General features: G+C 38.4%; 1 protein-coding gene across 1 annotated transcript in view; it reads right to left on the bottom strand.

Annotated features, from left to right (window-relative positions):
* Positions 1 to 5,983: 5,983 nt before the first annotated feature.
* Positions 5,984 to 13,232, bottom strand: part of SEC63 (SEC63 protein translocation regulator) — an 89,467-nt gene continuing 82,218 nt past the window's right edge. Inside the window, exons 19-21 of the mRNA XM_017878749.1 lie at positions 12,200 to 12,298; positions 8,441 to 8,545; positions 5,984 to 7,492 (exon numbers count right to left, since the gene is read on the bottom strand). Coding sequence (XP_017734238.1) covers positions 7,349 to 7,492; positions 8,441 to 8,545; positions 12,200 to 12,298 — 348 coding nt within the window. The 3' untranslated portion in view covers positions 5,984 to 7,348. The remainder of the gene's footprint in view (positions 7,493 to 8,440; positions 8,546 to 12,199; positions 12,299 to 13,232) is intronic.

Here is a 13,232-nt window from a genome sequence, read left to right as displayed (position 1 = left end):
ATGCTTTCATTCCCTTCCCATGATAACGCTGCCCATGGAGGCAGCAGTCTATCCCATGTAGTTTACCTCCATAGGCAACATAATCAAGACTAAAGTCAGGGGTTTTGTTTCTATCCCTACATTCCAGCTCTGCTTCTATTAGGCTGTGGAGGGGATTAGGGAGAAGGGACTTGGTTCAATCAGATGCAAATGCAGAGAAAACTTTACAAATCATACTGAGTGACATAGAGAAAGGCTTCGTTTTTTTAAAAGATTTTTTTCTCACTCTAAAAAGAATTCCTTTTAACACACTGAAACATTCAAAATTCTACTCAAAACTCGGTTTTAGTATTATCAAACTTAAACAGCGTCTACAATGTGCTGTTCCTGAAGTGTCACTCCTGACATTTAGTGTGATACCCTGTCATTAAGTCAGCAGACTTGAAAGATGTGGGGGTTTTCAGTGTATAAAGAAATAATGCTGAGGATCATAACACTATAGTTTCATCCCCCATTCTCAAAAGCACTTTGCTGCTAATCACATTAATCCTTATAATTTCCATGATAATAGACCCAGATCAGTGTTTTGTGAGTAGGGGTGGGTAGGTGGGGCAAGATTTCCTTGGGATCGTGGGAAAAAGAGTGACTACTGAGTTCTGAACCATGAGTTAGGCTGCGGGAAGAGCAGCGACTCTAAGATACTTGAAAGGGGGTGCCTTGCCATCTTTCAACTTGAGCCACCTCTCCTGGCTCTCTCCCTGTTTAATAGATGCTGTCAGGTCAAGAAGAGGAACAGTAAGCTTTGGGAGGAACTTGGAAAGTGACATAGAGCCTAGCCAATGACTGGAGTCCCAAGAACATGGCAGAGAATTGGGAAATAAAAAAGCTGCGGAAACGCTGGATGTGATTATAAAGCACACAGACTAATCGGACAAAGATACAGATGCAGGCTAATGCATATGAATGAGGGAGGCTATCATGATCCCACGAACACTACTGAATAATGATGTCTCCTTGGGAATCGTCAAACCTGATTGGAAGACCAGGATTTTTTAAGTCTCTCATTGAATTTTTGTCACATGCCCTTTTTTTAAATCAGAATACCCATCAATGCATTTGATCCCCCCTACTGTGTATCATTTCTAAATGAACTTTTGTAGTCAAAACAAAACACATCTCCCCTAAAGGATGACTGGGTACCAGGAAGACGGTTCAAAATAGTATTTCAAAGATTCCTCAGTTATTTCAACCAAAGGTCTGAGGCCTCCCTAAATTTGGGCAGCATATTTGGAAAAAGAACACTAAAGGAATGGCAACTATTCCACAAGGAACCAGACTCCCTTGGAGGCAAATGTTCAGTTTGTCCAGAAAGGAAGGGTATGGGTTTTATGTTTTGGGGGGAGGGGTGGAAGGTTTGGGGAAGGAGTGCAGAAAGCAGTAATAAAAATCTCTTATGGTTACCATGTAGAAGAGGTATAGTGTTCCTTCTTTTATACACCCTGTTTTGCATTGTCACAATGGACTGGATTCAACTTTAAAAATTCTGGATATTTTTTAGTTGGTGCACGGGTAAGTAAATTATCTTCAATTGCAACATAAATATGTTTATCTTTGACAATAAAGCATTTCCAAGGGGTTTAAATGTACATTATTCTCAAGGAAACTGCCTCAGTGGTCCTAGTTTTCACTAAATAGACCTCATTCCCTTTGAAGAATCAGTGTTCTATCTCTCTTTGTAAATACAGGTCCTACATGTATTGAATTCCAACTGTTGAGACAGTTTTCCATGGATCTCTCATGTTTCTGCACACCTGTCATCAGAGGCACACAAGCTTTTGTTCTAGACTATCTTTTCAAGGGTGTCTGTATAGCAAACAGCCTTGGAAGGCAGTGTCTCCCTCCCAGAAAGAGGGTGAGTTTGTTTGCTGTCTGGAATAATAAGATCAGACAGGGTTGCTTGCAGGCCCTTGACAGGGTTAGGTCTCCCAAGCTTGGAGTTCCTCAGCTCTGATATGAACAGCATCTGCCTGGCCACTCAGCATCGCCTCCATGGGAATTTGGGGGACAACAGGAATAGATGGGGAACATGAAGCTCATGGCGCCTACTGTGCCTCTAGTCTTTGGAGTCTTCTGTGTTTTGTCAGCATCCATGACACTGGCAAGTTAACTTGTTAGCTTGCATGTAAAAACTCTGGATTCTTAATAGCTGACACCTATCAGGCAAACAGATTAGATTATTGTAGAGTTAAGGAATTTCCATGTCCTATTTGTCCACCTCTCTCAAGCAAACAAATGCAAATTGCAATTCCAGCACATTGAATACATATGGATTATCTTTCGGAGTTGGTTGCAAAGGGACTTAATGTTTCCAGACAGTAAACTTAATGGGTTAAAGGACACACAGCCAGGTGCGGTGGTTCATGCCTATAGTTCCAGTACTCTGGGTGACCAAGGGTTGAGGCTAGGAGTTCAAGGCCAGCCTGGGAAACATAGCAAGACCTCGTCTCTAAATAAATAAATACAATGAGCCAGGTTAGTGCCTGTGGTCCCAGCTACTTCGGAGGAGGATGACACAGGAGAATCACTTGATCCCAGGAGTTGAGGCTGCAGTGAGCTATGATTACACCACTGTACTCCAGCCTGAGCGACAGAGCATGACCCTGCCTCTAAAAAAACAATAAATAAATAACAAAGGACACATGGACAAAGGAAGACAGAGTTTAGGGGGAAACATAAAAGCTCAAGAGAGGGAGGTAATCCCAGAAGATGCAGATAGAAATAAATTACAATGCATTTCTTTAATCGTGGTTTTTAGTCTCAAATGAAACACACCACTCTTTGTTAAAGAAAATTACAGCCCTATCGCCCTCTACTGGAACGAGGCTGGAAAATACAGAGAAATAGCTTCAAGTTAACTCTTAATGGAATCTGTTCACACTTAAGTCCATTGCTGCTATTATCCAGATGTTAAAGTGTAAACCTCAGGTGTTTCTGGTAAGGTATGAGGGATACAGCTCCCTTTGTGTACCCAGGCTGATAGGTTAACCTGAACAACTTCGCGCTGAACAGAGTGGCTAGTCCTTCCCACACGCACCTTCCATTTGCAGCAGTCACTGATTGCCACCAGTAACAGGCTGAGATTTGCTCAAAGTCCCAGCAAGTCGACCCCAGCAGTGCTGCTCCACACCTGCACCACCTGCATTCCACAGAAAACCGCTGTGCAGAATCCTCCCCTTGCCTATCAATCCCACCTCCAGACCTACTCAGCTCTATCTCAGAAAAGTCTCACTCTGCTCTTGGGAGCTACAGTAGGGCTGGACACAGTGAATGCCAACCCACCAACTCCAGAGTACATCACTCTGTGATCTCAGATGGTGTCAAACGTCACCCTATCAATACCACAAAGCAGTGGTGCCCAAATGTTTTGATCATGCACTCAAATCAGAAAAAACAATATAATGCACCAATAAATGTATATTTATTTATAAATAATATAAGTGTACAATTGTACAATATATTATGTACATTATAAAACACACAAAAATAGAAATTTAAAAGGATGAGATTAAATACAAATAATCATTTTAATACTTCCTCAATGGATTGATCATCTCCATGCCCCTGGGATGTATACACCCCCACCTGAAACAATAGCCCTAAAGTATGTCAATGATTGTTATTTGGGTTTTCAGCTCAGGTTACAGAAATATGTACAAGATCACATTTTTTAAGTTTTGCAAAATAGCCCTACCATCAAGTTTAAATGGATGAGAATGCTTGGTGCTAACTTCTTGAGACATATTTGGACTGGTCACTACACAGCTGGTAAAATGTCATGTTATGGTTCACCAATAGTTATTTCACTTTAAGGCAGTCTAAATAGGGGATTTCATGGAGTTAAATCAGGCTATTCGTGGGAAAGTTGTTTTAAAAAAACATTTTAAAGCAAAGGATCATTATTTGCTTTTTTTTTTTTCCCCCAAAAACACCCAACTGGCTGGCGCAGTGGCTCATGCGTGTAATCCCAGCACTTTGGGAGGGTGAGGAGGGCTGATCACTTGAGGCCAGGAGTTCGAGACCAGCCTGGACAACATGGCAAAATCCCGTCTCTACTAAACATAAAATTAGCTGGTGTGGTGGCGTGCACCTGTAGTCCCAGCTACTCAGGAGGCTGAGGCAGAAGAATCACTTGAAGCTGGGAGGCAGAGGTTGCAGTGAGCCGAGATTGCACCACTGCACTCCTCCAGCCTGGACGACAGAGCGAGACTCCATCTCAAGAAGAAAAAGAGAGAGAGAGAGAAAAAAAGGACAGCAAATTAAATAGCCCCTAAAGAAATAATTCTTCTGCCTACAGTAGACAACAACAACAACAACAAGAACAAAAAAGGCGTTCCAAACAATGGCCAAGGCAAATGGATTTAAATGGATTGCCACTCATCTACCTGATCTAACACCAGCAAGTGAGTTCTTAACATTTTTTTTTTTTTTTTTTTGATGGCTCCAGTATCCAATCACAGAGTCTGGCACATAGAAACTCAGTAAATATGTGATGAATGACAACTCCTCAAACATTATGTAAGGTGCTGAATTACATTTGAAATAAGAATTGTGACTACAGAACACTAGTATATGGTTTGGATTGGCTGAAGCAAACTGAACAAAGCTTGTGGTCAAAAAGAACATGCCTAGAGAGCCTTATTATCTCTCTCCCTCCCTGTTTCAGCATCAGTTGTTTGACATCTACGCCCCCCTGCTTCCACCAGAGCCTGAGCTTCCCTGTACAGCTGGACAGGCCTGTCCTTTTCCAACCCTCAGTGCAAGCTGGGAGAAGCAGAGCAGAAGGTATTTTCTACACAGAGAACTTCACTCAATGTGCTCCCTAACTTAAAAAAAAAAAAATCATGAAAATGTTTAAACAATTCAAAAAGGACATGAACATCTAACTCTGAGATTGACATATTAACACCTCAGGGCCTCAATCAAATATTACAATGCTAAAAATCACAACTGCTACACTTTTAATTGTGGTAACTAAGTCTCCTTATGAACAGCTGTATTTTAACAGTTACTTTACCAATTAGAGAAAAATATCACATAATTTAAGTAACTTTCAATTTCACTTCCTATACACTGTATCATCTATAGGCTCATCAACTGTTGACAACGTGTCAGTTTTTTTATAGGAAGAACGCTGAAACTTCACTCAAGTTTCCATTAGATTAAATGCAAACTAGGATAAATAGTTTGTTATTCTCATTCCAGAGGAAAAACAAAGGGATGTGGAGTTCAGCCACTTGCTGGACAGATAAGAACTATCAACTGAAGGCTCAGTTCTTTCACTACTGCCATATGGAAAGAGGTTAGTACCTAAAGTACTCACTAGAGGAAATTTTATTTTACTTCGTTGGGAAGTACATACACATCACACAAAGAGAAAAGGAAAACCAACTAGTGGAATTTTCTGGTGATGGTGGTTTTTTAAGCACTGTGGTGAGTTACCAGGTTACCCTCCTCTCCAGAATCTTAAACCCAGAGAGAAGCCAGCTGTGTGAATGAACTTACAAAGCCTCTTTAAGGCAAAGTAGCCCCTAGAAAAAAACATACTTTTCTTGAAATCTTTCAAGAAAACTAGGAAATACGCATTCTACACATTGTCGTGTCTTGTCTGCTCTGTTTCCTTGCCTTTGTGCCACACCTGTTTTCTCTAATCCCTCCTTCCACTTGATACCAGCTGGCTCACCCCCGGCCACCACACTTAAGTAATCAGTGGCTGCCTCAACACACTAGTGCTTCACAGCAGAACCTGATTTGAAAATTAAACCCACCCTCTTACTTGTTCGATGAAGTAAATGAAAAAAATCCTCAGTGACACTGCCTCCTGCCTGCCAAGAAAGGGGCTCACTAAACTGGTGATTGAGGTTACAGTGAAAAAAACTGCTTTGACCATTTGATAGAAAATATTACATCCTAAATTTAGAACCAACAAAACCATTCATGGTTTTGGTAATTTTCAGTTTTTACTTCCAACTACTGCAGTAACAAGATACCAGTGGTAATTCTGCACTGAAAGTGGCAACCTTTTAAGTAAACAAGGTTGCAAGTTGTAGTATTCCAACAATATTTTGACCTATGGAAATTTTGATAGGAAAGAATTATTATAATCAGTTTTATAATACTACAGACTTATGCTTCCTCCATATCTAGGAATAAAAGTATCCACCCTCCCTCAATGATTCATCATGTGTACATCTCTACTCTTTACAAGCACTATCCTTCCAGTTGTACTACAAGGGGAAATCCCTCTTACTCCTGGGTTTTTCTATACTATACAGAAATAGCAGTCACTTTAGCAGTAATGTACAATACTATTCAATTTTAGTTGAAAATAAAGAAGTGGATTGCCCTATTTATGCCCTGACAGTAAAAGACACACACCATTGAAACATAAAACGAGTCAACAAACTTCTATTTTTATTGACAGGAGTCCAAAATGAATACAAAAAAAGCTTCCTTTGTATGTTATACTTACTTTCCTTAAAAAGCTCCTGATACAGTCAGGTAGACTGAAAACTAAGGATGTAGTTCAGCTTTTAGAGTGAACCTTTTTTATAAAAGGTTTAATAACATAAGCCACCAATATCAGAAAACATACGGTCCCACTATCACTTTTAGAGCTACAGCTTATCAAAAGAATTAGATCCTGCACTGATCTGCTAAGATACAGGTTTAGAAATGTTTTAAGCCATTAAAGCCATTTTTATAATCTGTCCGATAACTGGACAATTAAGAAAAGAAAAATTCCAAAATGTAGCCCTCTATATCATGTGGAATGTGAGAGAATGCCAACTTATGACCAAGACAAGTAAAAATAAAAGTTTAAATCTATGAATGCAGCTGTTACAGTCTTGTATCACTGCAAAATGTCAATAATAGAGCTTATCAAGAGATTATAAACTTGAGCAATGTTACTTAAAACATATTTGTGGTGTTTGCTAAAACTAAAGCTGAACAAAGAAAAGTCGCTCATTTACAGACTGTGTTTCCTGCATCTTTACTTTTACTGGGACCATAGACTGATCAGATAATACACAGCCCACACTTCTGGACAGTTATAATAACAAAGGATTTATTATCATTTGCAGATGAAATAAATGCACCATCCCATACTTGAAAGCTTTCAATAAGCCTTAACATTTTTCAGGTTGTACCAAGGCACCACTGCCTAGTTATATTATGCACCCATTTCTAGAGTAAAAAAACTACACCTCCCTCAACATCAGTTCTGTACTGTCTCTGGTTTATTATACACTTCCAAAACAGCAAAAAATTGCAAATATGTGCAAACACTGTGGTCCGTTCTGAGTACTGCTTAGTCATCATCTTCCTCTTCCTCCTCTTCTTCCTCAAAGCTATCTTCAAAGCCCTCACTGTCCTCCTGGTCTTCATCCCCCTCTATTGCTGTATCCCACTGTGGGTGATTTTCTGGCACAGGCTTAGCCTCATGAACTTCCAACTAGAAAGAAGAATTAAATGTAGACATCAGAAATTTGGGGAGAAATAATGGAAGAAATCTTGGTAAACAAAAGCTTTTCTTTGACCATAGCAATTACAAAGAAATAGATTTCTATGGATACAATTCTAAATTCAACTCATTCATTTAGAATAGACACTTCATCCCAGAAATAAAACAAGTAAATCTAACCATAAGTAAATGTAGTCAAATTTCTAATACAGTTTGATATTTTGATTCTATATGTTATACTACTTATGAATGTATTTCTGTGGCATAAAATAATTATGATTCTTGAGCAAGAACACTGAGTCATATTTTAACAGAAGCCTTCTGCTTTAAGGAAGAAAAATCCGAGGTATTTTACAGTCGCTAGACTTGTGACGTAAAATTCTACAGTTAAAGAAATATGGAACCCTCATGGAAAAAAAGAGTTTGCCTTTACTGGCTACTTTTACCCTTTACAATGCAATAATACTTTTAGCACCATCTCTCTAATATAATAGGACACCTTTTATAAAAAGCTCAAGTGAATTGGTAAACAAAGATGAAAGTGTGCTGCAAATGATACTTACAGAAGTGTATGCTCTAAGATGACAAAAATAAATTAGTTTCAGAAATTAATAAACACTCCAAATAGAATCTGTGGTTAAAAAAAAAAAAAAAGTGCCTTTCTAAAGAAAAAAGAACCCATTTGCTGAGGCCTTATAAAGTTACAACACATTAAATGTATCCCTAAAGTAGTTTATATTCAATGTTCTAAATTGTTATACTCCTTAAAACCTAAAACCTTATTATTGAAAGACTAGTCCATCAAGTATATCACATATAAAGCAAGAGATGACTTCTTTTTCCTTCCATAACTCTACATTTCAAAACCAGAATTATTTTCCTAGTATATTAAACATGTATACAGAAAACTCTTATTTACTGAAGAGTCACTATTCTTACCTTCAATGGTTTAATCTGATCCAAACCCATATAGGAGTCTGACCTCAGAAACACAGTATACTGATAATTTCCAGGCTTGCCTGGTGCAGGAAACTTCAGCTCTACCTAGAAGATAAAATCAGAACTTAAATATCTGTATTATGGGGAGGAAACAGCTCACTCCCTAAAATTCCTAGACCACAGTATTTAACAGCCAGGTTTTTTCTGCAGATGATACAGAAAGCCCAAACAAATGTTACTGAAGTCCTTATAAACAATAATAAAGAAAAGTGAAATGTATTACATATTATAAATACCTCACAAAGAGGAGATCAAATTATGCAGAACTGATGAGGTTAATTTGTATCTCCACAATTTAAGAAAAAAGTACTTAAAGCAACCAAATTCTACGCTATCACCTTGAAGAAATTAAGTAGGTATAAAAGCATAAATGAAATGTTGGAATAAAACAACAGACTTCACTAGATAGGAGATACTTCTTGCCAAATTTTCTTATTTCTAGAATAAATGCCCAATGCCAAAGGTCAAGAAGATATTTTACTTACCATCAAATCATAAACTTCAAATACAAATAACAAACCTTAAAAAAGTTTCTATTCCACGTGGACAAAAGAAGAACAATTTTTTTAAAATGACATTTGTATGCTCTGGTGATCTGCCTCCAATCTCCAAAATCCAGATTTTATAATCAAGATTAAATATTAAAATATGCCAGTTTTAAAAAACTAGAAAAAATCATGAAGGAATCTTTTTTTAAAATTAATCTCAGCTTGGCCTAACTATAACACAAACCTAGATTATTAAAAAAAAAAAAAAAAAGCTTTAAATCATACTACAAAAAATAAATAAGAAAATGGATAAACAAATAGGTATTTATATTTCTGTCTGGTAGAAACAACCAGAATAGTAAAACAAACTGGGGAGAAATATTTGCAACACATATCACAAAGGGCTGATTTCTTTTTTTTTTTTTTTTTTTTTTTTTTATGAGACGGAGTCTCGCTCTGTCGCCCGGGCTGGAGTGCAGTGGCCGGATCTCAGCTCACTGCAAGCTCCGCCTCCCGGGTTTACGCCATTCTCCTGCCTCAGCCTCCCGAGTAGCTGGGACTACAGGCGCCCGCCACCTCACCCAGCTAGTTTTTTGTATTTTTTAGTAGAGACGGGGTTTCACCATGTTAGCCAGGATGGTCTCGATCTTCTGACCTTGTGATCCACCCGTCTCGGCCTCCCAAAGTGCTGGGATTACAGGCTTGAGCCACCGCGCCCGGCCAGGGCTGATTTCTTAACATTAAAAAAAAAAAATCCCAATTTTTTAAGACTCAAGAAAAGTGAACAATGATCACAGACACATTAAAAAGATGACTCAAACACACTGAAGGTTAAGTTTCACTCTTCAGAGAAATAAAAACTACACTGAATAGAATAAGCAGAGTAAAAATTGATTTAGACAACAATCATCAATATATGCTTAAAATGACTGGCTAAAACAATGTTGGAGAATAGGACATTCACACAGGGCCTAAATATCACCCCATAGATTAGAGGGGGAGAAAAATACCTTTACAAGAGAAAAACCATAGCTAAATGAGCAACCTTAATATCACCAACATAGGGCAGAGGCATATACTGTACCTCTAACATAATTCAGTAAGAAGTACATCACCAACATAGCTTGCTTGCCAAAAACACGAAGAGGAATAATGAGTAACCAACGAGACAAATTCATATTAAATGATACTCTACAAAACACTTTGCCTGGATTCTTGAAAAATGTCAGCGGCATGCAAAGATTAAAAAAGAACAAGGACAAGAAAGTATTCAACACTAAAGAGGCATGACGACCAAATACAATGTAAAAAGGTCTTTTTTTCTTTCTTTCGAGACAGGTCACTCTGTTGCCCAGGCTGAAGTACAGGGGCATGATCGTGGCTCATTGCAGCTTCAACCTCATGGGCTCAAGTGATTCTCCTGCCTCAGCCTCCTGAGTTAGGCTGGGACTACAGGCACGAGTTGCCACACCCAGCTACAATGTGTGATCCTTGACTAGATCCTGAGTTCAAAAATAAAACCAAAAACTGTAACAGACATTAGTGGAATCGTTGAGGAAATTTGAATACAGACTGTATATTAGATAATTATGCCATATCAACATTAAATTTCCTGAGTATAATCATTGTAGTGGGCCTATAGAGAAGGTCCTGGTTTTTGTTTTTCTTTTTTAAGAGACAGGGCCTCACCATGTTGCCCAGACTGCTCCTGAATTCCTGGGCTCAAGTGATCTGACCGCCTTGGCCTCCCAAAGTGCTGGAATTACAAGTGTGAGCCACCGCAACCGGCCCAAGGCCCTGGCTCTTAAGGGATACATGTCAAGTAGTTAGGGGTGTCATGTCATGGTATCTACAAGTACCTCAAATGGTTCAGCGGAAAACACATACACATGTGCATGTTTTGTATGTACACATACAGTGAGAGAAAGATAAAACAAGTAACAGCTAAATGTAAACAACTGGTGAATATAGGTGGGGATCTAGGAAGGTTTCATGATACTGTGCTTGTAACTTTTCAATAGGTTTTAAAACTTAAAAGATCAGAGAGGCCAGGCACAGTGGCTCATGCCTGTAATCCCAGCACTTTGGGAGGCCAAAGCAGGCGGATCTCTTGAGTTCAGGAGTTTGAAATCAGCCTGGGCAACATGGGTAAACCCCGTCTCTACAAAAAATACAAAAATTAGCCAGGCATGGTGGTGCACGTATGTAGTACCAGCTACTTGGGAGGCTGAGGTGGGAGAGCCTGGGAGGTGGAGGTTGCAGTGAGTCAAGACTGTGCCACTGCACTCCAGCCTAGGTGACACAGCCAGATCCTGTCTCAAAAAAATGATCAGAGGAAAAAATTAAAAAAAAAAAAAAAAACACAAAGATCTAAGATGCTATTTTTCACCTTTCCAACTAGCAATGATATTCAAAATGTATGACATGCTGAGAGGCATTAGGCATATTTAGACATTCATTCTTTTTATAGAGAAATAAAATATCTAGCAATATAGATCAAAATTACAAACATACAGAGCCTCTGGCCCATCAATTCAACCTCTATAAATTTATTATTAACCTATTTCATGCATTTACCACTTGATTACAAAGGGTTAAAAAACATATACTAAAACTCAACATCATAGGGCTATCTTGAAAAGCTTTTGTCCACCAAGTACAGGCAGACAGAATTTTCTTCCTAGGAAAAAAAAAAAAAATCAAGAAAACAATAACAAAATGCAGTTCCCAAGGGTAAATATGTTCATCACAATGTTACTTCACTGACGTCATTAACAGTGAACAATACCACGTAATCAAAAATTCCACTCAAAAAATCCACATCATCAGTTCTTAGATTTTTTTAAGACAAAAGATCTAATACTTAACACTAATCCAATAAGAACAAAAATCCTATTACTAAATTCTGGAGAGGAGGAGGAAAGGCATATGTTCTTAGACACTAACAGTGAAAACTCCCAAAACAAGCTAAGAACAAGTTTTTAAAACATTGACTAAGTTGCCTACCTTTAACAATTGTTTATAAATTTCCAACAAGCTCACCCCCAAAACATCAGAGAACAGTTACAAAATGCAGGCAACAAACAGAATACAATATGCTAAATATGATAAACTGCTTTTTAAAAAAAAAGATATATGAAGATATATGAAGCAGCATGATGGTGACAGTTGTGTCTTGTTAAATATTGAAATCATGTTGTGTGATAGTTACCTCCTCTGTATCTTTCAGTGTACACACATGATATGGCATAGATATTAATGTCTGCTCCTTCCTATCTGCAATGTAAAGCCACCACCATTCTTGTTTTTCCTGGAAAGAAAAGAAGAAGAGGAGTATAAATAATCAGAAAGAACCAGAGAGAACGTAATTTTGGCCTCTCTTATCTTAGAGATTCTCTGCACTGACAAAGTGCTTGGTACAAAATAGGTGTTCAAATGATTATTTACTGAAAGAATAAGCTGTTCTTAACATTTGTAGAGCCATTGCCTAAAAGCATTCCGTATCCAATTTTGGGGATTTCAATAGCTCCTTAAAACCTATTGATTGGCCTTCATATTAAAAACCCCATGACTAACCTTAAGGAACAAGCATTTTTCTAAATATATATAACTATTACAACAGCATGTAGCAAATAATCTTAGTAATCTTACCTAGTAATAAGCAAAAGCCACAAAGTAGGAGTGGAAGGAACTTGGGCAGCCAAATCAAAAATCAATACATTAAATACTTTATACACTTTTAAGAGGATATTTCAGATTGTAAGAGTCTATTTATACTTTCCACTGCCCGTGATTGTACTAAACTTGGCATTTCTAGCTGAACTCCAAAAAAATTAGGAACAGAAAAAAGAGCTGGGTTTAAAAAAAAAAAAAAAAACCACCAGAATGTCAGAATGTACACAATGACAACAGGGAAAAATCAGAGAACTAGAGACAGAAAAGTATTAAATATATATATAAATTTTAGGCAGGGCACAATGGCTCACGCCTGCAATCCCAGCACTTTGGGAGGCCGAGACGGACGGATCATGAGGTAAGGAGATCGAGACCATCCTGGCTAACACAGTGAAACCCCGTCTCTACTGAAAATACAAAAAATTAGCCAGGCATGGTGGCAGGCGCCTATAGTCCCAGCTACTCAGGAAGCTGAGGCAGGAGAATGGCGTGAACCCGGGAGGCGGAGCTTGCAGTGAGCCCAGATCGCGCCACTGCACTCCAGCCTGGGCAACAGAGCGAGACTCTGT

Source organism: Rhinopithecus bieti, unplaced genomic scaffold (assembly GCF_001698545.2).
Source record: "Rhinopithecus bieti isolate Rb0 unplaced genomic scaffold, ASM169854v2 scaffold_11508, whole genome shotgun sequence".
Lineage (NCBI taxonomy): Eukaryota > Metazoa > Chordata > Mammalia > Primates > Cercopithecidae > Rhinopithecus > Rhinopithecus bieti.
The sequence above is the reverse complement of the archived record's forward strand: the minus strand, read 5'-3'. Positions and strand labels throughout refer to the sequence as shown.